We start from the raw sequence: 23,952 nt of genomic DNA, 5'->3' as shown, positions 1-23,952 counted from the left end.
TTGACAGGCATTAGCATATTCCGATGAATATCACTTTTTTTCTTCAAATTTCCAGCCTTTTCTATCACTGTATTTAGGAGACTAATTATTTAGGGAAAACTTTTCACCTGCAATCCCACTACAGGAAAGAATAAAGGGCAATGGAAGGTTTAAGGGAAACATTGGCATGGACTGGTCTGGACTGTTCCTGTTCACATCTCTTAGGATTTGGCCCCTGCTTCACTGTCAATAATTAAAAAGACAAAACAACTAAACATATATGGTATTATTGTAACAGAGGGTGGGTGTTATTCATTGTAATCAGCTCTACATTAGGAGAGAAGTTGTGGTTATATTTTTATCCCAGAGCAATGGATGCTGTATGAAGAGAGGAACATGTGGTGTATATAGAATCCATCCTCCCTGCTGCTTACATGGCTCTGCCCTTAACACTTTTCCACCCTTCCTTACATGCTGTCTTAAAGAATATATAAAGAGTTGTGCAATCATTATGAACACGGTGGTTTTGCAGTCAAAGGAAACTAGATATCTAATGTCAGGGAAAGCTGGGAGACACACTTGCAGAATTCTGCCCAAACTTCTGAAGTTCCTTATAAAAGCAAAGTCTGCAGGAAAAATGAATATATTTTTAAATTCTGCCACTGGGAATGGTAACACCTCAGAATACCCTCCAGCAGCTTCATCTGCTGATGATCTTTGCTTTAAACAATAATGGGAAAATAACTTGGAAACTAACAACAGGATGTAGCTAGAAGTGAACATTTGAAACGAAAGCCAAGGGTTCGAGAGGCCTTCCTACATGATCCTAATTGATACAGCATTTGAAGAGCCTTCTAAAAATGAGCCCATCAGCTCACTAGCATCACTGCTTTTTCACTTACACCAGAATAGTCTTCTCCAGGCATTCAAGTACACACACAATTGTAGCTGATAGGATTCACTTATTATTTTTTATTCACTTATAGCTAAAAGTTTGGTTTGTTTTCTAACAGAACAAGACAAAGTAAGAGAAAGATACTGAATTTTAAAAATCAATTGATTTAATGGAGTTTTGCAAATTCATAACTGCTGATTTTTTTATACTCACTTTCCTATAGAGATCAGTGGGATTGAGGTATGGATCTGATTTTGGCAGAATCTCCTAGATTTTATCCCCAGTTTTGATACTGATTCTTTCTATAGTCTTGAGTAAACCACTGAAATTTCCATGCTGCAGCTTCCCTGCCTGCAGGGCAATACCTGCTTCTCTGCTGCTCTTGTAGCTAATGGGTTAACATTTGCAGAGATGAATTCTGAAGATGAAAGACTTGCACAGTAGACTTGGGCTGCCGTTACTTTGGGACCAGGATCCAGGCTCCAGGTGTGTTTGTACAGTGCCTAAGACACCACAGCCCCAGTACAGTGGATAAACATGTGTAAAAATCCAGAACAGAGTGATTGCAATCACCCATTGGTTTGCAATATAAGTAGAATAGCTCTCCTTCCTGTTTGCTTTCAGAAGCCACCACAAGGATGCTTCTTTTGCCAGTCTTTGCCATCCTCCATATTTTTCTCTCTAATTTGGAGCCTCCTATTATTAGAGCTCCTGTCCCTACACCCACTGACTCCCCTACCCCTCTTCCCTATTGACCAGCCTGTGACTTGGCAGTGTAATGTTGTCTCTTAAGTTTTACATGCCCAGACTAAAGGACTCAGAGGAGAAGAACAATTATGCAGAACCATCTCAAACAAACTAACAGTGCTTACTCTGCAGAATATAATTGTGGTTATGGTTTGTGACTGAGAGGTTAAGACACTTCTCCTTGCACATGTGGATGCTCTGACGTTGTTCCTTGTGTGCTGTTTGGATGGAAGTTTGGACCAAGCTTTATTTTTTGGAGGGAAGAAAACAGTAAAAAAGGGAGATAAAGAAGAAAGGAATGGTTATGCCAGTAAAAAACACCTGGGAAAGGACTGAAAACTGTAGTTGTTTTGCTTCTGCAATATGCTGTCTACTTTTCACCTTCTTCAGGCTGTCTCCTTTCCCAGAAATTAGCCATCTCCCAAAGTATGCCCTGATCCCTCTTCTCCTGCCGGCTGGTTGTGCACACTGCTTGCCAACCGGGCAAATCTGTCATCCAGAGTGTTTCAGAGCAGTTCCTCCTCTTGGCTGCTTGAGAAGGTGTGGTGTTTGCTTTGCCTAAGTGCTCCCAGGGCCTAATCCTCCGTTGTTATGTACAGACCATTTCTGCTGTCATGAATCATGTTTTACCACCCCTGTGCTTTTACTTCTGCACCAGGCGCTTTTTTTCCTTTTGAGCAAACACATTGGAGTTTCCGTGTTTACTGCTGACCCAGTGCATGTCGGGTACACAGCATAGGCTGAGTTATTCTTACCGTCCCACCGCCGACATGATCAGTAAATCTACTTCTCACTCCAGGAGATGCAGACCCTTTGTTTTTCCAACAACCAAAGGTAAATTGATTCAGCACACCCTGAAATAATTTTGCCAGACACACATAAAGAAAAAAAATTTCACTGAAAAAGCCTCATGCAGTCAAGCAAAATATGCCCTTTTCTTATCTTATCTGTTGTGAGTAACCCAAGCTATTTGCACAACGCCTTGTGCTAGGAAGGAGTTGTTTGTACAGGTTTCACTCCTTTTTTTCCAAGTTTTGAATTTTGAATGAAATCTTTCTCTTCAAATTCTTTTTACCTGCAAAAATGTTACAGTTCCTCTTTCTTATGCTTCCCTGAAGTTTGGACCCAGCCCTCCCTCCAAAGATCCCTTCATTGCAGATAGTTTTCTATTAATCTTCAAACCACTTTGGAGAGCTCTCTGAGTCTGGCAGCACTAACATCCCCTCTCCCTCCCGTCCCACCCACTTAGCCTCAGCCTAAGAGCCCTTAACAAATGACTCCCAAGGAATTTAAATGGCTAACGCTCGCTGGCCAATAAAGAGATGCATAAACTGTATAACCAGGTTGCACAGCTCTTGCCACTAGGAAGAAAGGTTGCTCGGGCAAAGGCGCGAGTCCCCTTAACCTGTTGCACTTCGATCGCAGGAGCGGAGAGGTAAGGGAAATCTTGTTTTCTCTGTAGGGCTTTTTATCTGATTTTTATTTATCAGGGAGTTGAGACCAAAAGTATGTCGTCATCAAGGTATGGGTTCAGGGTTTTGTCTTCCTTTAGAGGGTCCTAAGGAGTTGTTTGAGAATGAAGCAACTGCTTGTAAGATTGAGCTGTGAGATCAACATGTGAATATCTAAAAGAATTTGCATAGCAAATACCAAAACGAATGTCAGAACAATGAACACTAGACCACTGATATTTTAGACAGAAGAAAACAAAATCATGTTTCAGAGATATTTTTTCTACTATCTTAAATTAATGAAGTAAAAGGTAGCCAATTGCAACTGCTTGACATTGTTTTCAATCAGTCTATCTCTGCCTTTGTCTGTGCCGCCTGGTATTATTTTCTGCTTTTTCAAGAGACTGACATAAAAAATCAAACTTTAAAAGTGAGTTATCAACTTTTGGTGCAGAATTTGGGGTTTGTAGATTGAAGGTGGCTAGGAAGGTTTAAGTAAATGGGGTATATATGCAAGTATTATTAATATAAATGAATCTGTATAACTCAGTCTGCATACTGAAATTTGACAGCATTTTAAGAAAGTCAGCTTTGATAATATTCTATTCATATTCTACGTAAGCAGCATGTGAAATGTAAGACTTGTATATGACATTGGACTCGTGATGTTAATCTGTTCACCCTTATTTATCTAATTATTAATTTATTGCTTTATTGGGGTCAGTGCTGATAACAATAGTGAAGTTTGAACTTAAACCAAGAAAAAATAATATGTAGTTGTTGAAAGTAAGGCTCAACTAAAACCAATGACAAAAACGTCAATTTACGTGTGGACCAGATTGAGCAGCTATATGTAATGGTGTCCTGTCCTGAGCTAGGTGGTATTGAAGCCATGATTCAAAATGTATCTGTAAAGCATTCCCTCTCCCTTTGCATATCCAAGCTTACCATGGATGACATTCTGTGCTCAGAACATGTGAGGGATGTCATGGCAAACGTTACTGCCATCCCCTGCAGTGCTCCATGTCCTGGCAGACTGGGTTGCAGAGAGGTCGTCTTTTTCAATCATATTATCACAGCTGACCTCTGAAGGCCTTCACACCCATTGCAGTTTGTGGTGGTACATGTTGATGTTAGCTGATGGTGTTGCACCCAAGACCTTGCCAGTGTGTATAAGAGTTGAGAGAGTTTTTAAATTAAATTGACATGGTTAATCCAACAGAACTTCAAAACATGTCCTTTATGTTTGTCAAGACAAGGCCACATTGTTGTAATATTGTTGATTATTTTTCCATGGGTTTCTCATATAGCTCTGCACTGTATAACCAAGATTAGATAATATGTTGCATAAAAATGAAGTTAACAAAGGAGTCGCCATTTTGCTACTCTTTTTAATAATTTCCATTCAGTTCTGCATTTCAGCTCCATTCTTTGCTGGAAAAATTATTTTGAATCAAATGATCCTTGTCTTCTTTCTTCAGCTTTTAATTTAAAAAATAAATAATCTCACTTAAGGTCAACAAAAGGTGAATTTCAAATTATATCTGTCTCAAATCCCACTCCTTTTCTGGAGTGAACAGAAATTTCAATTCAAAACTATAGGTATTTCCAAGTGAGCTGTAATTTCAGTAGACTTAAATTGTCTTAAATTAACCCAACACAGGAGTGGTGCCCCCTGAGAGAGTTCCTGCCTTGGTTAAACATTTTTTTAAATTTATAATATTAACACTGGGCACAGGTAACGAGTGCTGAAAAATCTCTTCCTTGTACTTGTAAACCTTATTTCTCAATTCTCCAATCCAACGTTCAAAGGTCTGTACAAACTTCTTAGATCAGAGGTCAGGTACAAATTGCTGCACTTTGCAGTTCCTTTCTGCCGATATGACAGAATTTCACAGCAGAAACGATTGACTTCCAGCCCCCATTCCTCCGTGCACAGGCAGCGCCAGGCAGTTAAAATGGTGATATGTACAAGTCAGCCATTGGTACCTGAGTTTAATTAATAACTAACTGGGTTTCAGTGGTGCAAGGTGCATATTATAAAAAGGGTCAAATGTCAGTGCACACAGGAAAAAAAAAGGACAAAACCCCAGCCACTGACTAAGCCAAATGCTTTGAGTTTAATGTACTTTCAGCAGCAAACATTCACATCCCAACTGTGGTTTGCTTTATGTTGATTTTCATTTCTGTGACCTGAGGGGGAGGGAACATGTTGAGCCACTTTCAGCTTTCCCTGAAATCTCCGCCTCCTGCTGAAAGCAAGGTTGCAGGTTGGGCCCCCTGTTGTTGCAGTGTTCATGTGGTATACACAAAGCTAAGGATGTTGCAATAAGAGTAGTGCATGGGATTAGGGTAAACTGAAAAGTCTGAAGCTATTTTTATTGTAATAAATTAGACTAAGCGAGTAGACTTTATATGAGCAGGCAGGATGTGCTATGTTTCACTCCGGGAGAGTGAGAGGAAAAACTTTGATCAGAAAAGCTGAAAAGACAACTGTAGGTTATGAACTTTTTAAGATATTCTTGGTTGCACTGCAGAATGAAACATATTACCATAATGTTTATGTAGACAGACAGATAGATAAAGTGTCCTATGTTACAAAAACAAAGAAGTGTGTGCACGCATATCCCTGCTCCACAGAGTTCAGCAAAGCCTTTGACAGACGTTTTCAATGATTGAATTAAGTCACCATGTTCATATATAAGATTTTTCTTCAGAAGGACAAGAAGTGAAATAATTGAATGTGTTATCTTTCCTGTGTAATGATTAACAGATGAGTCTAGTTGTGGTTTTGTTTTTCAGTTGCAGAACATTGCTTTTCCTGTCTTTCTTATGGCAAAAGCTTATGAGCTTCTAGTCCATTCTGAATAAACTCTTCTCCCTTTCCAAGCAGAATGTTTTCTAAAGCAGACAGTTAATGAGGAGGACACACTTACCTGTATCAGCATCTCTGAGAACAGTGTTTAATTGAATTTGTGGTAAAGAAACACTGCAAAAAGTTTCCCATCAAGTACAGCTAATCCAGAATAGGAAAGACTACACTGAAATTCATATATCACATGTTTTCCTGTCTGATCATGGTAATGATACACTTTATTGAAAGATTGAAATATGGGAATTTGGGGAGAAGGGAATGGTTGTGCTGTTTCCTGATTTAGACAACTGATAAGAGTGATTACACAAACCATCTCTCAGCTTCTCAGTTTTCTTCAACATGTGGCTTCAATATATTGCAGGGTAATAACTTCAGCATCTGCCAGTAACAAGTCCTATCAAAATAGCTGAGAGTTTTGAATTAGCTTGGTGTGGGTAAAAGAGATGGAGCTGGGGCAAACAGGATAACACAGGGATTACACAACTTGTTGGACAAAGTTCTGAATGACTTGGAGAAAACAAGGGAGGAGACTGGGTTTTGCTTACCCAAACTTCCTTCAGAAGTGGTTTAAGTTGAGGTGACTGGCTTGGCTCTGCAGTAACATAAAAAGACTCAGGAAATACACATTGCATTAACAGAATTCACATTGCAGAAGCAGGGTCATGTTAATAGGATGCTCTAGGTGTTGGTGGTGCTGTGATACATCAATAACTTTTTCATCAGCATGGGTTCATTCTTGCCATAATAAAACCATATATTCATGAACACATTTTGGCTTGTGATCATCAAAAAGCCATGGTAGGAAACAAAGCTACACTCAGGAAAGTTTTCTTACTTTATTATTTGAAATATCATTACCCACATTTCACTGAATATAATTTTTGCAGTTTTTAAGCAGAAGGTCAGGTCATTGAGGGGTCTTTCTCCTGGGAATGTTCACTGCTAGGCATTGATAGTGCTTACTGATAATGCAAGTGGATCACACACAAGATTAAATATACCATAGAAAGATGCAGAGAGGGTTGATAACAGAATATAACAGAATAGGCAGGACATTTGCACAATACAAGGTGACTTTATTTTGTATGGGAATCATAATTTTAGCTCAGTTTTTTAAATCGTACATAAAATATCTGTGAGGTAAGATTAATTGGCTAAGGGAACTGACGTAATACGGTTAAGAGAATTAGATCCATGATTATTATTTTTCTAATGACAATGATGAAAATAAGTTTAACTTTCAAATCCTAGTTTGAAGCTGTAGCCAATTGTTGACTGTACAAATTCCTTGTTGAATTATCTGATTAGCATTCGAGTTTTAACCTAGGAAATTCCAGGATGTTAATTTACAGGATAATTTCAGGTGTTTTCCTCCTAAAAAAGAGTAAGAAGAAAAAGAACAGATTTCTAGTAATTTTGTTACAATTTTTTAAGCCAAATACATTGCTTTTGGTTGGTGCGTGGATAACATTACATGTCCCTGCAAGACCTCTGAAGCAGGATTTTCTGTAGTGCTCATCACTGTCTTAAATATATCCCTATTGCAGCCATTAGAGTCTTGTAACCAATGTCAGGGGAGTAGTGCTAGATGTGAGTCCCGTTAGAAATATCACACTTTATTTTCTGTTTCTTTCTTTGAACCTAATACAATCAAAAGTCAGAGTCAACAGATTTTGGTGAGTTTTGAGTGGAACCAAACATTTTTAACATGTTTAGCCACTTAGGACAAATTTAAGCAACTGGAAACCATGCACAGACTCTCTCTGCAGTAAATCCACGCTGAAAACTGCTTTTCAGGCCCAGAACATTACCTTGCCCCATAAAAAGGGAACATAACTAACTGACCAGAATAAAACTGAGGTTTAAGCATGAAATACAAACTCTTGCAATGAAATCAATGGTCATAACTCTGATGGTAGGCTGTAGATTAGGACGTCAAGTGTCACCATAGCAGAAGGATGAATTTCATAAAATCATAGAATCTTTAGGTTGGAAAAGACCTCTAAGATCCTTGAGTCCAACCACTAGCCGAACACTGCCAAGTCCACCACTAAACCATGTCCCTAAGCGCCACATCTACGTGTCTTTTCAATACCTCCAGAGATGGTGACTCAGACACATCCCTGAGCAGCCTGTTCCAATGCTTGACAGCCCTTTCAATGAAGAAATCTTTCCTTCCCTGGTGCAACTTGAGGCTGTTTCCTTTTGTCCTAATTTCAACAGCTAGCCTCAGGATTTAGTAGGCTGGTTTTATCCTACCTCTTCAGGCACTGTTGCTCTCTATATTTAAGTACAGTACTTCTAGTGGGCAGAGAGCCTCTGCTTGTACATGTTCTTGTCTGAACATACATGGGAAATACGCAGTGCAGCAAGTGCACTCCATGCACATCTCATTGTGTTCCGTGCAGCACCTGAGCCAAAAAGTTCCTGAGCCTGGCTGGAGAGGGACAAGTTTGATGACCCAATTCAGGCATGCAGATGATGATGAGAATAAGCAGTCCGTTAGCGGTGCTGGCAGCAGGATAAATTGCACAGCAGACAGACGTCATTGTCAATGATCTCTGAGGTTAGTTTCTTCCAAGCTGCTCATCACAAGCTACTCATCAAGTCTCTTGGCAGCCGGTGTTCCTGCCCCTTCAGGCCTGCTGATGCAGTTCACCACTTTTTCCACAGTTTTGCCAAAATGATCCAGATTAAGAAAATTCACCTTTTCAAAATGTTTCACCTAGCCTGGGGCAACTTCTTCACCCAGTTTAGCTGCAGGTAAAGAAATGTGTCTGACACACTGCAGACACTGTCATGGCCTCTTGGCCTCAGGTATTGCTTTTTTGTAAAAGGGTTAAGACATCATCCATCCCATGTAACCTTCCCTTTCCTGCCTGAAAAACCTTCAGAAAAGAGCCTTGGCCAAAAAGCTGTGCTGAAATGCTGCACTCTCTCGCACTGACCCACTACAAGTTTCCATGTTGGACACCTGCATTTCATTAATGGCAGAATGTAGGAAACAAAGTGTGGTCCAATTCCTTTTGAAAACCACACTGGCCCTGAATCCTGCAGTTGGGCATGCCATGGCTCAGCTTCGACAACAGTCTCAGAGACACCTTCTTTGTTCAGCTCATTTATGAAAATATTGAGGAGGAAAAGAGTGACAGTCTTGGCAAGAAAGAGCAAAGAGATGTATAATGATACTGTAATTATCTTTAAACAGGAAGGTAACTTGCACATGACACTTGAAGCAATGCACAAGTCACTACCTTATTTAGAATTGATGAGGCCACTGAATTTTTCTGTTCAGCCAATAGATCTCTAAACAGGCAAACTGGGTTTTCGGCAGGAGCATTTCTGAGGTGTCTGATGTTTGTGATAAAATTACACAGTAGTTCTTAGTAAGCTGTTGGTTTTGTATGCAATTTATGAATATAAAATTATCATGAGAATAGAGTCAGGATTTGAAAATAAAGAACTTTAATGACAGCCATGCTTTTAGAGCTGCTGCCTATCATCATCAGCAGCATCAACATTTTCCCTTATTATTTCAACTAAAATACTAGGAAGGTCACATTTAAACCAGTAGCTGCTATTTCCTTCTGCCAACAGGGTGTATTTGAAATTTCAGCAACCGTCTTTCTCTCTGTGGTTTAAAATGCAAAACCGTGACAGTTTCTTGAAGGAAGCGGTAGCTGTGCAGTGTCCATGAGGACACGCCCTGTCAGCTCAGTGGGAGTGTATATGGTACAGGGTCTGCAGGTGGGGCACAGGTGTCCCCATCCCTCCCCTGGACGGTTATCACAGAGACAGCAGATCTCCCTGGTCTCTCCTGTTATTTGTGATGGTGCTGGCACCTGTCCCTGGGCTTTGTGACTGCTGGCAGTTTTGTCACCCACAGAAGGACACGTGATGCCACTAAATCTATGTAACACAAAACTGGAGGGATGAATTAAGTCTAAACATAAACAACCTCATTTTATGGGAGCATGTGAGTGAAGTGGACACTCAGTTACTGCCACAAGGACACTGGCTGTGTCCCTGTGTTTGTAAAAGCCTATTTGACCACACTAGGATCAACAGAGGAGCACGTGTCTGCCTTACTTCACAGGGCACCGCCCAGTGCTGGACTAACCCAGGGATAAGTTGATATGTGGACTTTAGGCATTGCTTTCTTGCTGGGGCCCCAAGCTGCCTTTGCACTGGGACAAGGGACATCACCATTTGGCCCTGTATTGTTGTTAATCAAGGTGTGGTATTTCTACTTAATAAAATACCTGCCTCAGTTAATCAGCCTGCTCACAGTATGCTTTAGGTCAGTCACTGCCAGCACAGTAAGTTTGCCATTTAATATTCTGGGATGTGCAAAAAAAGTACCTTTAAAAAGCAGGTAATTAATGTTTAGGGCAAGAACCATTTACACCCTTCCTATTGGCAGCAGAGGAGTTTTGTAAGCAAAGTGAAATGAAATTTGAATGGTTTCAGCAAAATGTATGTGTCTGAGAGTTCACCTGTGCAAGGAAGAGTCCTTGGAGCAGAGATGCTGAACTGAGGGGCTCATAAGCGTTGCTCCTGTAGGCTGGCAGACGTTACCATTCATCTAACATGGTGTTGAACACTCAAGCAGGATTTACCTTTTTCTGAGAAGAAGCCAAGGACTTGCTTCAGTCCTGGTAATGAGTAGTTTAAAACTTAGTTGTCTCCAAAACACAACCTTTCTTGTTAGAAATATTTTTTTCTCTCTCTTTTATGAATCCATGTTATCAAGATCAGGTGTACCTTCCTCCTCAGAGTCTAGAAACCAAGCACTTATATTTCACAAGACACTGCATTTTAATGGAGATTAAATTTTTGCCTTTTCTAGCATTAATCTCACGTATTGGATGGTTGGAAATCAGCTTGGCTTTATTAAGGCCACTAGACTCGTAGTACTAGCCCATGCCTTGTGTTCACCCACAACACATGGTAGTAAGTTTTCATGAACAGTTTACTGTTGACTTAAAAAATGCACAAGTAGGTTTGAACGCTTTGGAAACTGGTATTTTCGAAAACTGTTTTCTTGAGAGGGATTGCATTTCAGTCTGAAAAGGGTTAGGTTTTGTTGGTAGCCCATTTTGAAAGGCAGTAACAGCAGGAGAGAAGAGTTCTCAGACCAGACAGCTTGTGCATTTTCTCATCAAGGGAAATGATATCTGAACTATGTAAAATGTTGATTGTATAACGTGGCAATGACTAAGTTGTTAAGCATGTATTTAGTTACAACAATTAGGACTACATGCGCTCTATAACTTTCTTAGGTAGTACCTACCTATGAAACCCAGCTCTGGGTAGTTGCACAGGGAAAAAAACCCAAACCACATTTGATCATGAATCTTGATTCCCAATAAATTACATAGGGATAAATGCATTTTAGGTTCACAAGGAATTTTTAATTATGCACTATCACAAATGATGTATGGAGTGCCTGCAGCAAAGATGGCCAGCAGCGCTTAGAAGCAGCTTCATGGATAACTTTCGATACAAGAAATCATCCTGCTGATGCAACGCAAAGTGCTGGAGAATTTGCAATCTCTTGCATGGCCACTGAATTACCAATTGGTTTCTGGGGGTCAGGGGAGATTCTGTTTCGTCTCCCCTTACTCCACAATCCCAGTGATCATCTGTAGCTTTCCAGACTGTAACCCCAGACACAGAGCCCTGCAGATAACAGAGATATAGAGACTTGTTTTGTAAGTTGACCTAAAACTGGTGGTTAGAATGGAATTGCTAATTTTTAAATTTAGCCTAACTTGGGGTGATAAGTACTTCACTTGCCAACAGGTGGCCCATGTAAAGGTAATGATTATTTCCCACCGAAGTGTTTGTATAACAAGCTTTGCTTTTATTCCAAGAAAGGTGAAGTTACACTTTTAGGAGCAAATTGTGAAGCAAAAAATGAAGCTGTTTTACTCTGCCTTAATTTTCTTAATTATTTCAAATAATTCCCAGGAATAAAATTAAGATGTCTGACTGTTAAAGGGTAGCATTTGAATCTGAGAGAAACGTGTATCAACAGCATTTTAAAACAAGAAGCTATCCATGACAGACCTGGCTTCAAAGGAATTATTTTACTGAAGTATTGCCTGAGCATCAGCATCACTATTACTGCCCTCCACTTTCTTTATCTTCTCCTCTGCTCTCCATATTTTTAAATTAAAATGGCTCAGAAGCATCAGCATGCAACACTCATGGCCCAAAAACACATGCAGGATCAGGTCCCACCACAAAGCTCAGAGGTCTGGTTTCCCAATCCCAAATGCACTTAGGAGATGAACCAAGCACAGTGGTGTTTGCCCTGGCTGGTGCAGAGGCATCTCTGGGTATAGACCAGCACAATTCTGGGCAGCTCAGGACCTTAACTGAAAAAAATCTGAGGTGCTGAGGTTACTAGGATTTAAATGGATTTTGTGAACCATACAAATCAGACTTTGGTGCTTAAAATTTGTCCTTATATTTTTATGGGCTTGGGCTTGCTGTACTAGTGAAAGATCTTCCTACATGGTAACCAATGCAATGGCCAAATCATTCAAATGAAGGGTGTATGTCTGAGTCCTCGTGGGACAGAGAGAAACCTGTGTCTCACTGAATAAGACAACTACATAGAATAAATAAATCTGTCTGAAGCTTCGTTCTTTTTTTTTTTTTTTTTTTTTTTTTTTTTTTTTTTTTTTTTGGTTTTAAATAACCGTGTCAAACTCAGATATTGGGGGCATTTCTTATGGTGGTTTGCAGAGTGTCCTACAAGGGTCAGTGTATTTTGACAGTTCCATCAACAGACTGGTGATGAATGCAAATCATGACAAATAAATCAGTGAAGGAAAGACTGATGGAGTTGTAAAACACAATAAGGAGGAGCCAATTGTGTAACATTCAATAGGTGGGATCTACTCAAAGGCAGTTGGAATAGGGCTGAATGCAAGGTTGTATCATTAAGGAGTAAAATAGTAAGTCATGCCTGCTACATGGGACATAACCACAGCAAGTGGTGCTTCTATAAAGGATTTGAGGTTAGAATTGAAAAAAAAACACCCAACTCCATGTGATTTGCTAGTGAGAAGGTGTGAAGAAAGAGGCTTTGGCAATACAGAGACATGGGGAGAAGAAGGAGGGATGATCTTCATCCCTGTATATAGCAAAGGTGAAAAAGGCTGAAGATCTGGAGAACTGGACAAAGACCAACATACAAGAATTTTAGGTGAAAAAATGACTAATTGTGAGCTCAGCCTGCAAGTTTTATTCAAAAGACAGAGTAGTGTCTTGATTAAATGACTTAAATATCATTACAAGGCATAAGCAGAGGTCTTGAAAGACTCTTCAGTCTATCAGAGAAAGGCTTAACAAGTAATCCTATCTGGAAGCAAAAGCCAGACAAATTCTCATAAAAAATACTGCACACTTGCTTGTATGATGGAGTGGCTAGCAAACAAGCTATACAGGGAAGTGGTGGGGTCTGCAGCTCTCTGATTTCCTTGAAGCCAAGACACAATTTACTCAGATAAATGCTATAGGACCTAGTGTGCAAGTAACAATAAAATATAATGGTCTGTGTCATATACAATCACTTGTATTAAATTGTCTGCTGGACCTTTGCAGCTTTAAAATTCAGTGAGCTAACTAGTCTCAGAGTCCCAAGGTGTCTTATTTAATTGTGCTCAGAAAGAAAGCCCACCGTCTTGCAGTTTTGGTTATTAGCGTCGTCATTTCCTGTATGTCTGCATTTCCTGCTCTCTGCCTGTGTTCAAATGCAGAATGAGGTTTCTGAGATTTGCCTTCCTCTTGCTGGCTTTGCAGTGCTGTGCTGTCCGCTTGGTCTAAAGCGAGTTGCCTCTCATAAAGGAGTGATTCTCTTCAGCTTTTGTCAAATCCTGCTGTAATAATGGAAGAGACAAGCATGTTAGACATTGTAACACGAGCAGCAGGCAGCTCAGAAGCTTATCAGATCACTCTTTGCACAAGAGAACAAGAATTGCCCCCCACCCCCGATGCTAAAGTGTATTTATTATTTCCTACTTGACAGTTACTGTGGAGGTCTAGAGGAGCAAAAGGCTGTTATCAAATGGAAACAGTGTCTGGTGCTTCTCATGCATTTGCCACCTTTCACCATTGAATATGGCACCTGGTGCTTGTGCTGTTCAGGAGTAAATGGATTAACAGACGAGTGGCTGAGAGGGAGGGGAGGGCTCTGTAGGTGGGTACCACTGGCTTCCCTCTCTCTCCCAATTCTGTGTGATCTCCTTCCTACCATTTCAAAGAGGAGACAAGGCTCTCAAAGGTCTTGAGATTTTGAGGTACTTGGTGGCATCCATTCATGTGACTTTGGTGTCCTGTGACAGCAGCTCTTGATGCCTTGGATGTGTGGGCAGGTGATCCTCAACCATTCCCTCAAAGAGGAGCTATGCCTATGTCCAGAATGCACTGTCCCTGCAGTATCACTCTTCAGGCTGGTGTGGCTTGTTCCTCTGTTCTTGTGCAGCCTTAGTCCCAGTTTGAAAAACAAACTTGCAGAACAACTCCAGGAAAATGAAAGAGAGAGGTGAAATTCTGATGGTAGCTAATAGTTTTTAACGAGTGTCCTCCCTCTTCATTTGCCCAGGTTTTATCACGCTGTGAATGAGTTTGACGCCATGACCGCTGAGGATTCTACTGCAAGGATGAGCAATGATTCCACTAATGTGGCCACCACAAAAGTCCCTGAAGGCGTTGCTGGTGCGCCCAACGAGGCAGCTCTGCTGGCCCTCATGGCCCGCACTGGATATAGTATGATCCAGGAGAACGGGCAACGCAAGTATGGAGGCCCTCCTCCCGGCTGGGAGGGCCTACACCCTCCTCGTGGCTGCGAAGTCTTTGTGGGCAAAATCCCCCGTGATGTCTATGAAGATGAGCTCGTTCCTGTGTTCGAGTCTGTCGGCCGCATCTACGAAATGCGCCTGATGATGGACTTTGATGGGAAGAACCGGGGCTACGCCTTCGTGATGTACACACAGAAGCATGAGGCGAAGCGTGCTGTCAGGGAGCTGAACAACTATGAAATCCGCCCCGGCAGGCTGCTGGGTGTGTGCTGCAGTGTGGATAACTGCCGGCTCTTCATCGGAGGCATTCCCAAGATGAAGAAGAGAGAGGAGATCCTGGAAGAGATTGCCAAGGTGACAGAAGGTGTGCTGGATGTCATCGTGTATGCTAGCGCTGCAGACAAAATGAAGAACAGAGGCTTTGCCTTTGTGGAGTATGAGAGCCATCGAGCAGCAGCCATGGCCAGGAGAAAACTCATGCCAGGAAGGATCCAGCTGTGGGGACATCAAATTGCTGTTGACTGGGCAGAACCAGAGATAGATGTGGATGAAGATGTCATGGAGACTGTTAAAATCCTATATGTGAGGAATTTAATGATTGAGACCACAGAGGACACCATTAAAAAGGTGTTTGGTCAGTTTAACCCTGGCTGTGTAGAGAGAGTGAAAAAAATACGTGATTATGCCTTTGTGCACTTTACAACCAGGGAAGATGCCATTCATGCCATGAACAACCTTAATGGTGTTGAACTAGAAGGCTCATGCCTGGAGGTTACTTTGGCCAAGCCGGTAGACAAGGAGCAGTACACTCGCTACCAGAAAGCAGCAAAAGGAGGGGCTGCAGCAACCTCCGAAGTAACTCAGCAACCCAACTATGTTTACTCTTGTGATCCATACACACTAGCATACTATGGATATCCATACAATGCCTTGATCGGCCCCAACAGAGATTACTTTGTGAAAGGTTAGTAAGCACATTTAGGGGATGTGATGGGCAGGTTTGATCTTAGGCTGATGCAAGAGGCCTGCCTCAGCCAAAGGACAGCTAGTAGCATGCAATTTTTTCGTAATACTCTTTTATAGGTCTTTTTGTCATACTTCTGTTTGGTCTTACTTTAGTTTCTGACTACAGTTTATGAGTACACAAAGTGTATTTATCCATAAATAATTAGTAATGTACAGGCTAGCATGGGAAAGGTATCAAGTATATGGTAAAGAATGAGCTAACAGACCAAGCATGGGATGGGGAAGAGAGGGATCTGGATTTTATGAGTGTTGTAATAAGTCTGAGCAAGTCTAAGGATTCCATCTTCTGATGTCTCCTTTCAAAGAGCTTGATCCTATGACAGAGTGCTCTAGAGGCGTGAGTATGGTGACCTAGTTATACAAAGGGAGGGATGTTAGGGAAAGCCTTAGGAGCTCTCTAGGTGTCATTTACCCTCCGCATTAAAATGACAGTAATGCTGTCCTTCGTAAAGTCATTTGAGAACTACGAGCAGAAGGAATCACGTGAGTGAAAAATAATTCTTTTATTATGTATACCTTAATTAGTTATCAGTTACAGTCATTAAAAATTAACCAAAAATCACTTATTCATCAAAAGACCCTAACAGCTATAACTGGTATTATAATTATAATTATCCTGTACTTACAGGAATTACAGTTTCCTGAAATTTGATGTGTATTTCCATAGAAGAAGCAATTTAGCATGAATATATTCTTAAAGCATTCACATAAACCAAGAAGTATTTTTAACCCTAGTTGTTCAAGAATTTCAGCTTCTTCTCAATTTTCAGATTTGTACTTGCAATGAACTATGATGGAGTTGAGTAACAGTCTAAATAGTCAATTAGACCATCATAGAGCACATTAATACTGCTGTGTTTAAAGTACTGTCGTAACACATGTGGAGTCACTAAGATGAATAAAAGCAGTATTTTTGGAAATGGGTTATATGCACCTTACTAATAAAATAACAGAGAAAACAATTAAACAACATTAATAAAAATATATGCAGTGGTGGGACAAAGTTGGGTAAAGGCCAGGTATGATGCTGTGCCATCTTGGCAGGGTCCCATTGCAGCCAGTTGACAAGTTGGGTCTCCTCTGGAGGACAGCTGAAAGCAGAAGCTGTTCCGAATGCACAGAAATCACCCTGAGGATCCCCTCTCTCTCTACTGACTGCATTGAACCCATAACATTTGCCACAAGAGTTGCTTCAATATAAGTGAGCAATTAATATATGCTCATAAACATCAAAAGCTAAATAAGCATAGGCTTATGGGATGCTTCTTAGGCACTTCTGTTTTCCTAAGTGGGGTCGCTAAGACTTAATCCTGCTGACTTCAGCAGCCACATTTCTAAGATCAAGCCTCTGTATCTCAGCCTGGGGTCACTCGTGCTCCCCAAGGGGCTGTCACTCTCCATTATTCACCATCTTCTGTGTTGTTATCATAAGCAGGCAGCATACGAGGCAGAGGGCGAGGTGCAGCTGGCAACAGAGCCCCGGGTCCCAGGGGTTCCTACCTGGGGGGATACTCCGCTGGCCGTGGGATCTACAGCAGGTACCATGAAGGCAAAGGAAAACAGCAAGAGAAAGGATATGAACTGGTTCCCAACTTGGAGTTACCTGCAGTCAATCCAGTGGCCATTAAGCCTGGTGCAGGTTAGTATGTGTAAGGAGGGGAGGAAAGCAGGGGTGGTGGGCAAGCCCCCACTCCAAGCCCTGTCTCAAGCATGTGAGCAGCCCTCCAGGGCCAGTCTGTGACTGTGACTGCAGCAATGGGGGCGGCCCCAAGGTTGGGGCTCAGTGCTCCCTTGTGCGGGGTGCCTCCTGACCCTGGCCAGGCTCTCCTCACACAAGAGGCACACAGTGTGTGTGTGGGGGGATACGAATATCTGGGAACTCTTCAGGCCAAAGGAAAAAAGGACCAAAGCAATGCGCACTCCTGTCCCCTTCTGCATTTCCTGAGGAGGAAGCAGACTTTGCTCTCCTTCCAGCCATGTGCACTAGAATATGGTGACTAAGAGCAATCTTTCTCTCTTTTAATGTCTTCAATGCTAATTTCACCCTGGGAGATTCCTATCTTAGATTTCCAGCCGGGCTGGAGCCCTCCCATTTCGTTCGTATTTCTCCAGTGGTACAAGGCTGAGAAAATGATCTGGGGCTTTCCCATTGCAGGAAAGTCCCTTGCTGAGGCAAGCTCCTCCCTCTCCATCAATGGCATGGGGAAGGAGCAATGCAGGAGGCCCTCGGGGTCCATCTTGCAGCAGTGCAGTGCCTACAGGAGTGCTCTCATCTCTGCCGGGTTCTGATGAGCCAGTCCAAGGGCTGGAGAAGGGATTGCCTCCTTCTGCCACTTCCTCAGCTGACTACCCAGCCCTTGCCATTCCCAAGTGAACAAGATGAAAGCTGAAGCTCTGCCATTCCTCAAGATTTTTTATTTGAAAAAGTAGCCTGAGGAAGAAGGTCCTTGAAGGTGATGGGGACAAGCCCTCTTGCAGAAGTCCTCATGTCTTCTCTCCGTTTCTCTTTCCAAGTAAACTGTAACTGCAGGATCTAAGCATTGTTTAATAATAGAGCTACAGTGGCTTCCCAAAACATGTTCCATTCATGTCAGTGAAAATTACAGCTTGCATCTAATGAAGGCTGTGAAGAGTTCTTCATAACAGCTGCATAATACAATGTCAGAAGTCTAGAGACAAAGGAAGTCTATTAAGATTAGAGTTATTTCCAAAGGAAGATCAGACTTCCTGAGAAAACTACCCACTCGCCACCAGAAAATATTACCACTATGCGTATTTGCAAAGATACTTCAGGAATTCCAGGTATTACTAAAGGATGCTTGAAAAGTGAGCTTGGAAATGCATGCTTATTAGTGGTATCTGTATTTCATTCGACTGCTAAACAAAAGCTTGAAGCTCAAGTCTAAGTGTTTCTATACTTGAAGCATGCTGAGATTCAGATTTTTTTTATCAGACCTTTCCCTATCATATGGTTCCAGCACAGCCTCTGAGCACAGAAGTACCTGGTCTGTTTTCCCCAGTCAGATCAGCTGATCTAATAAAAGGTACCACACGCAAGACTTACCTCTGTCATGAAGAGGGTATGACTTCGAAAGCACATTACCAGAACAGAGGAGTAGAAATGTACTGACTGCAAAGTATCCTGCCTCCTTTTTAGATCAACGTTAAAGCTCATTTCTTTGCAAATAGTTGGAATACTCCTGAGAGGTCACCCCAATACCCAGGATACCTGCTACTGTTTTTCTGCCAGAAGTTATTGCATAATGGAGCATATAAGCTCTTTGCCTTGGTGAGAAATTATCCAGGATATTTAAACCAGAGATAAAACTGGTTTGAGCTGACCTGGTGGACTTGGTGTAGAAGTAGAACTGGAGCAGAATAGAGGGGCAGAATCACCTCCCTCAGGTTGCTGGCCACACTGCTTTTGATACAGTCCAGAATACAGTTGGTTTTTCTGGGCTACAAGTGCACATTGGAGGGGGCCACATGCAATTATTGTGATTATTGGGAATGTTCAGCAAAGAATGTTTCTTCCCTGAGCAAGCCATGAAGCTCCATTCTGGACCATGTATAAACTCACTACCTGAACACTATTATTCTGAGCAGAGTGTTCTCCCTTTGTCTGAAAGACCATGGCTCTAATTGTATCATGTTGTCCAATTTTGGCATGAGCAAGAATTTCCTAAAGAGAAGTTTCTTTTTTTTTAATGTCATTAAGTAGATTGGTCCTGAAGCAGACAGATGGGATAAAACATATTTAGCCAAGCCAGTCCTGGGAAATGCTGGTAAATGAGCTGATATTTCATAGGGTTGGCCAAAGGATGGCATGTAAAGTGGACCAGCTGCTGCCTGTAACTTCTGCAGTACAACCCACAACTTTCTGTCCTGGAGCAGCTCTTCCTATGGCAGCACCATATTCCTTGATGTCAACAGCTGGAGCGGGGACCTCACTGGGACATTGCACGCTCTTACCCCTTGTGCTCAGGCCACACTCTCAGGCGGTGGGAAGGACAGCAGTGGTCAGAAAGGGTTGCGTAAATCTGGGTTGCAGCTCCCAGTAGCCAGGAGGACTCTGGCCCTAGGACACTCATGGCAGGAGCATGGGGGAAAATGCTGGACCAAACAGCCGGCACCAGGCCTGTCACTGTGCATCAGCCATGGTGCTCCCACACATGGGGAGGGCAGAGGTGCCCCAGGTCCCCTGCCTGCACACAAGGCTACCTCACCTGGTAAGAGCAGCACAGGATTGCTGCTGGACAGTTGGCACAGCTGGGATGGAGAACTCTTTGACATGAGGTCCTGGAAACGCTCTTCTGATGTATCTGATGTGTCTGGTCTCTCCTAGTGGCCATCCCTGCCATTGGTGCCCAGTACTCCATGTTTCAGGCCGCACCACCAGCCAAGATGATGGAAGATGGCAAAATCCACACAGTTGAGCACATCATCAACCCCATAGCTGTGCAGCAGGACCCAGCTAGTGCAGCAGCTGCCGCAGCAGCTGCAGCCGCAGCTGTAATACCAGCTGTCTCAACACCTCCTCCCTTCCAGGTGAGTTCAGCACAGAAATTCTGCTTCCCATACTTCCAGTCTCCCATACATCCTGCTATGCATACCCAGTGGGGGGAAACCCTAGACTCTTGTCCTGCTTCCATTCAGGAAGATGCTCTTGAGGATGTCACAGCGCCCAAGAGCCCTGAAGTTCATCTGACCTGTCTTAGACATCTGCACATTGGGCCGCTGCTTTCCCCACTATGGGGGACCCAAACTGTGAGGGAAGGAACAGCCTCCCATGACAGCATAACTCTCAATCAACAGGGCATGTACTGCCTACCCTCCCATTACCTCCTTCCCTTCTAGGGGGTTTGCCATTCAGGGCAAAGTAAGTACTTTTTTTGAGGTCTGAACCCTTTCCTTCCAGGGTCGCCCCATCACGCCGGTGTACACCATGGCTCCCAATGTGCAGCGGATCCCTGCCGCCGGGATTTATGGGACAAGTTATGTGCCCTTTGCGGCGCCTGCTGCAGCCACAGCAACAATAGCCACGCTACAGAAGAATGCTGCCGCTGCTGCTGCTGCTGCTGCCTACGGAGGATACGCTGGCTACATTCCCCCAGCATTCCCAGCTGCCACCATCCAGGTGCCCATCCATGACGTCTACCAGACGTACTGAAACTGTCGGCAGAGGAGGGTGGTGCAGAAACACACACTGAAGGAACACTTTACTATTTATGAAGAAAGAACTGTCTGCGAAAGAGTAAACGTTTGGGCTTGGTTAAACAATGCAGAAAGTGAAGAATGTCATAGAAAAACATGTTTGAAATATTTTCTATGCTTGAAGTTTTCACTAACTTTTTTAGGCTATTTTTAAAAATTTAACATGCCTGTATTCATACATTTCCAAAGGACCTCGGTGCATCCAGCCCACCACTGATGTGCATTTATATGCATTGTAGTGGGGTTGCATAGGGTCTTTTTTTTTTAGCAGTTATATTTTCAATATATTTGAGTTATGAAGGTTATTTTTTAGTAATTTCTGCACTCCAGAGATGTCTATTTTGTAGTGCCTTTAATAATATATCAGCTATATATTAAAAAGCACACCTGAGCAGCTAGGGAAAGTTTTAACAATATATTTTGAAGAGTATATTCAATATTTAAAGAATACATACCTTAGTTTTTTGTTTTGTTTTGTTTTGTTTTTTAAGAAGAAAACAACAAGTATCTTATTTAAAAAATATACTGGAAAGTGCAATTTGAAAAATGTGCAAGACCTCTGCATTTTTGTGCTGGCATTAACACAATCTGCTCGTTCTCATTTGAAATCACAAGTAACTAATATTGCCTGTTTGGAAAAAAGATAAAAGAAAAAAAAGTCTCCTTACACATACCTCTTCACAGTGTGATTTGCAGGCTTGTTTTTAGCAAAAGAAAGGCTCCAAGTTTTTCTTAGCAAATGGATTTTCTATTTATTGAAGCTACTTGTAGTTGGAGCACGTGCAGAAACTAGTAGCTGATATTTCACGCGAGGTGTCTTGACTTAGATCTTCATCCAGTATAAAGCCAAGGCTTTTTTTCAATGCTCTTCATTTTATTCTTTGAAGTATGTGTTGTAGTGACTGAGAATGTATGCTGCTGTCAGCAAGAGTAGCCACACTCTCGCTGAGAGGATGTGCAGCATTACTTCCCCATTGCTCCATCATGTTCCATGAGAAATTTCAAAGGTACTAGGGGTGGTAGTGATACTGGAATTAGTGAAACAGGGCTAGCCTCCCTCCCAGCCTCCCTTCCACTCTTAATTCCCCTTCTCCACAACTGGAGTTGTACATGCACATCAGGGGTGGGAGTGATTAGACCCAATGATTTTAAGACATAGAGCTTGTAAATATCTTTTAATATACATTTTTAAAGTCATTTTATGTTGCAAATTTACATGGTATGTGGTTTGCCACAAAACAAAAACCTTTTATTGCAATGTTATAAAAAAGTTTGTTTTATTAAGAAGTAAATATATTATTGCAGTGTTTTGTGGCCTGTTTAAAGGCTTTTATTTAGTAGTGCAGTGAATGTAAAAGATAGTAAAATGGTAAAGAAATATCTTGCCCTTTGTATGAAGTGCATCAGCTCTGCAAACACAGCTCTGATGACAAAAGGTGAGAAGCAGGGAGTCAGTAAACAATGTTCCTTTACTTTTTGTGGTATAAGTACATACCAAAGGGGTTTCACGTTGGCCGTATTTTGACAGCTGAACCACTTCCAGACTGCAGCTCAGTTAAGTGACTTTTTTAATACACTTTTTGCTTCCCTCAAAATTGAGTGGTTGTATTTTAGGTGCTCTTGCTCAGACAAACTGAGCTCCCCTTGACCCTGTTGACCCATTAGCAAAAGCACTATGAGGTTACCCATTAGGCCGGACTCTGCCCCTCCACGCCCCTTCCCAGGAAACTTTATTGTCTGTACCTGCACATCTGAAAGCACACCCAGACCTCAGCCCCAAGGTCCTGCCGTTGTGTAGGGTGAGAGAGAGGAGGAGATCTGGGCAAATCCCGAGGGGGAAGCCCCAGACAGAGGTCAGCATTGCCTCCTCCAGTCCTCCAGCCTAAGGCCTTACGTGGCTCAACACTAAATGCCAGCGTGGGTCCTTGGGCCGTGCACAAACATCCCTGTGGCCAGGAAAAGGCAGTCTAGTGGTCTGGGCCTCTGCTGGCCCACTTCCAGCCCTGCGCCATGGCTGACCGACAGAGGAGAGAGGTGATGGCTCCCTTCCCACTAATCCTCTCCCGGACAACAGGACAAGGGACCTGTTACTCACAGAGGTGGCAGGAAGAGAAAGGAGTCAATGAGGGAAGACTGTGAGGTGCCCCCGGCCACCAGTGGTGCTGCCTGTGCCAGGGCAGTAGCAGGCAGTACCCAGGGATGCAGGCAGGACCCAGGCAGGCAGGCAGCCAGGTCATGCTGAGCCTCCCTCCCATACCTGTCTTGACACTTGCTTCTAAACCATTTCATGTACACTACTACTGAGGTAAGTCTAATAACTTGAAATGTGAACATCTTTAGGTTAAGAACAAACTACTTTAAGAAAAAAAAGTATATATAAAAAAAACAAAGCTAGTGTGCCTTATTCTCAAAAGAGCTGGTATTTTAGATATTTTATTGTATCTCTCTTCTCTGTATTGTCAGAAGCCTCTGAGTTTATTTAGTTCCTGCTCCATTTACGGTACATTTCTAGGATGTAGTGAATAAAGCATTCTTTAAAAACAGAGACTGTTACTTCATTGCGACATCCCACTCTGCCAAGGCTGTGCTCCCCTCCAAGCTGGGAAGAGGGTGTTTGGAGCAGGAAGGGAGCAGGGCAGTGTAGCCAGCATCCCTGCAGACTCCTGTGGGGAGGGAAGACGAACTGTCCCACTAACTCCTCTGTCCCACCACCTGCAAAGGACCTTCCCAGCACTCATATTGGGCATCTCTTCATTCTTCCAGCATCCTCTGAACAGCCTAAATCTCTCTTTGCATGCAGTTTAGAATCGGTGCCTAGATGCAGATGGAGCTGGAGCTAACACCTCTCTGTGCTTTCCATCCACCCAGTGCACAAATTCCTGTGTCTCTGTTGTATGTCTTCACTGACAGACAGGAGCACTGGGAACTGGTTCATCCTTTTCATTTCAGCAG

The 23,952-nt window shown here is 42.5% G+C and overlaps 1 protein-coding gene across 8 annotated transcripts in view; it reads left to right on the top strand.

Annotated features, from left to right (window-relative positions):
* RBM47 (RNA binding motif protein 47) overlaps positions 1-23,543 on the top strand; it is a 76,566-nt gene extending 53,023 nt beyond the window's left edge. For 6 of the 8 annotated variants that reach the window (XM_032109309.1, XM_032109307.1, XM_032109308.1 and 3 more), the window contains 4 exons: positions 14,565-15,724; positions 17,219-17,425; positions 20,132-20,334; positions 20,705-23,543. In XM_032109309.1, the coding sequence (XP_031965200.1) occupies positions 14,596-15,724; positions 17,219-17,425; positions 20,132-20,334; positions 20,705-20,956 (1,791 nt within the window). In that variant the 5' untranslated portion in view covers positions 14,565-14,595 and the 3' untranslated portion in view covers positions 20,957-23,543. Of the gene's footprint in view, positions 1-3,032; positions 3,057-14,564; positions 15,725-17,218; positions 17,426-20,131; positions 20,335-20,704 lie in introns of those variants that run through there. The other 2 variants (XM_032109305.1, XM_032109303.1) reach the window with 2 other exon arrangements.
* Positions 23,544-23,952: the final 409 nt, after the last annotated feature.

This window comes from Corvus moneduloides, chromosome 5 (genome assembly GCF_009650955.1).
Source record: "Corvus moneduloides isolate bCorMon1 chromosome 5, bCorMon1.pri, whole genome shotgun sequence".
In the NCBI taxonomy this organism is placed as follows: domain Eukaryota; kingdom Metazoa; phylum Chordata; class Aves; order Passeriformes; family Corvidae; genus Corvus; species Corvus moneduloides.
Note: the sequence above shows the minus strand (reverse complement) of the source record. Positions and strands in the feature narration are given on the sequence as shown.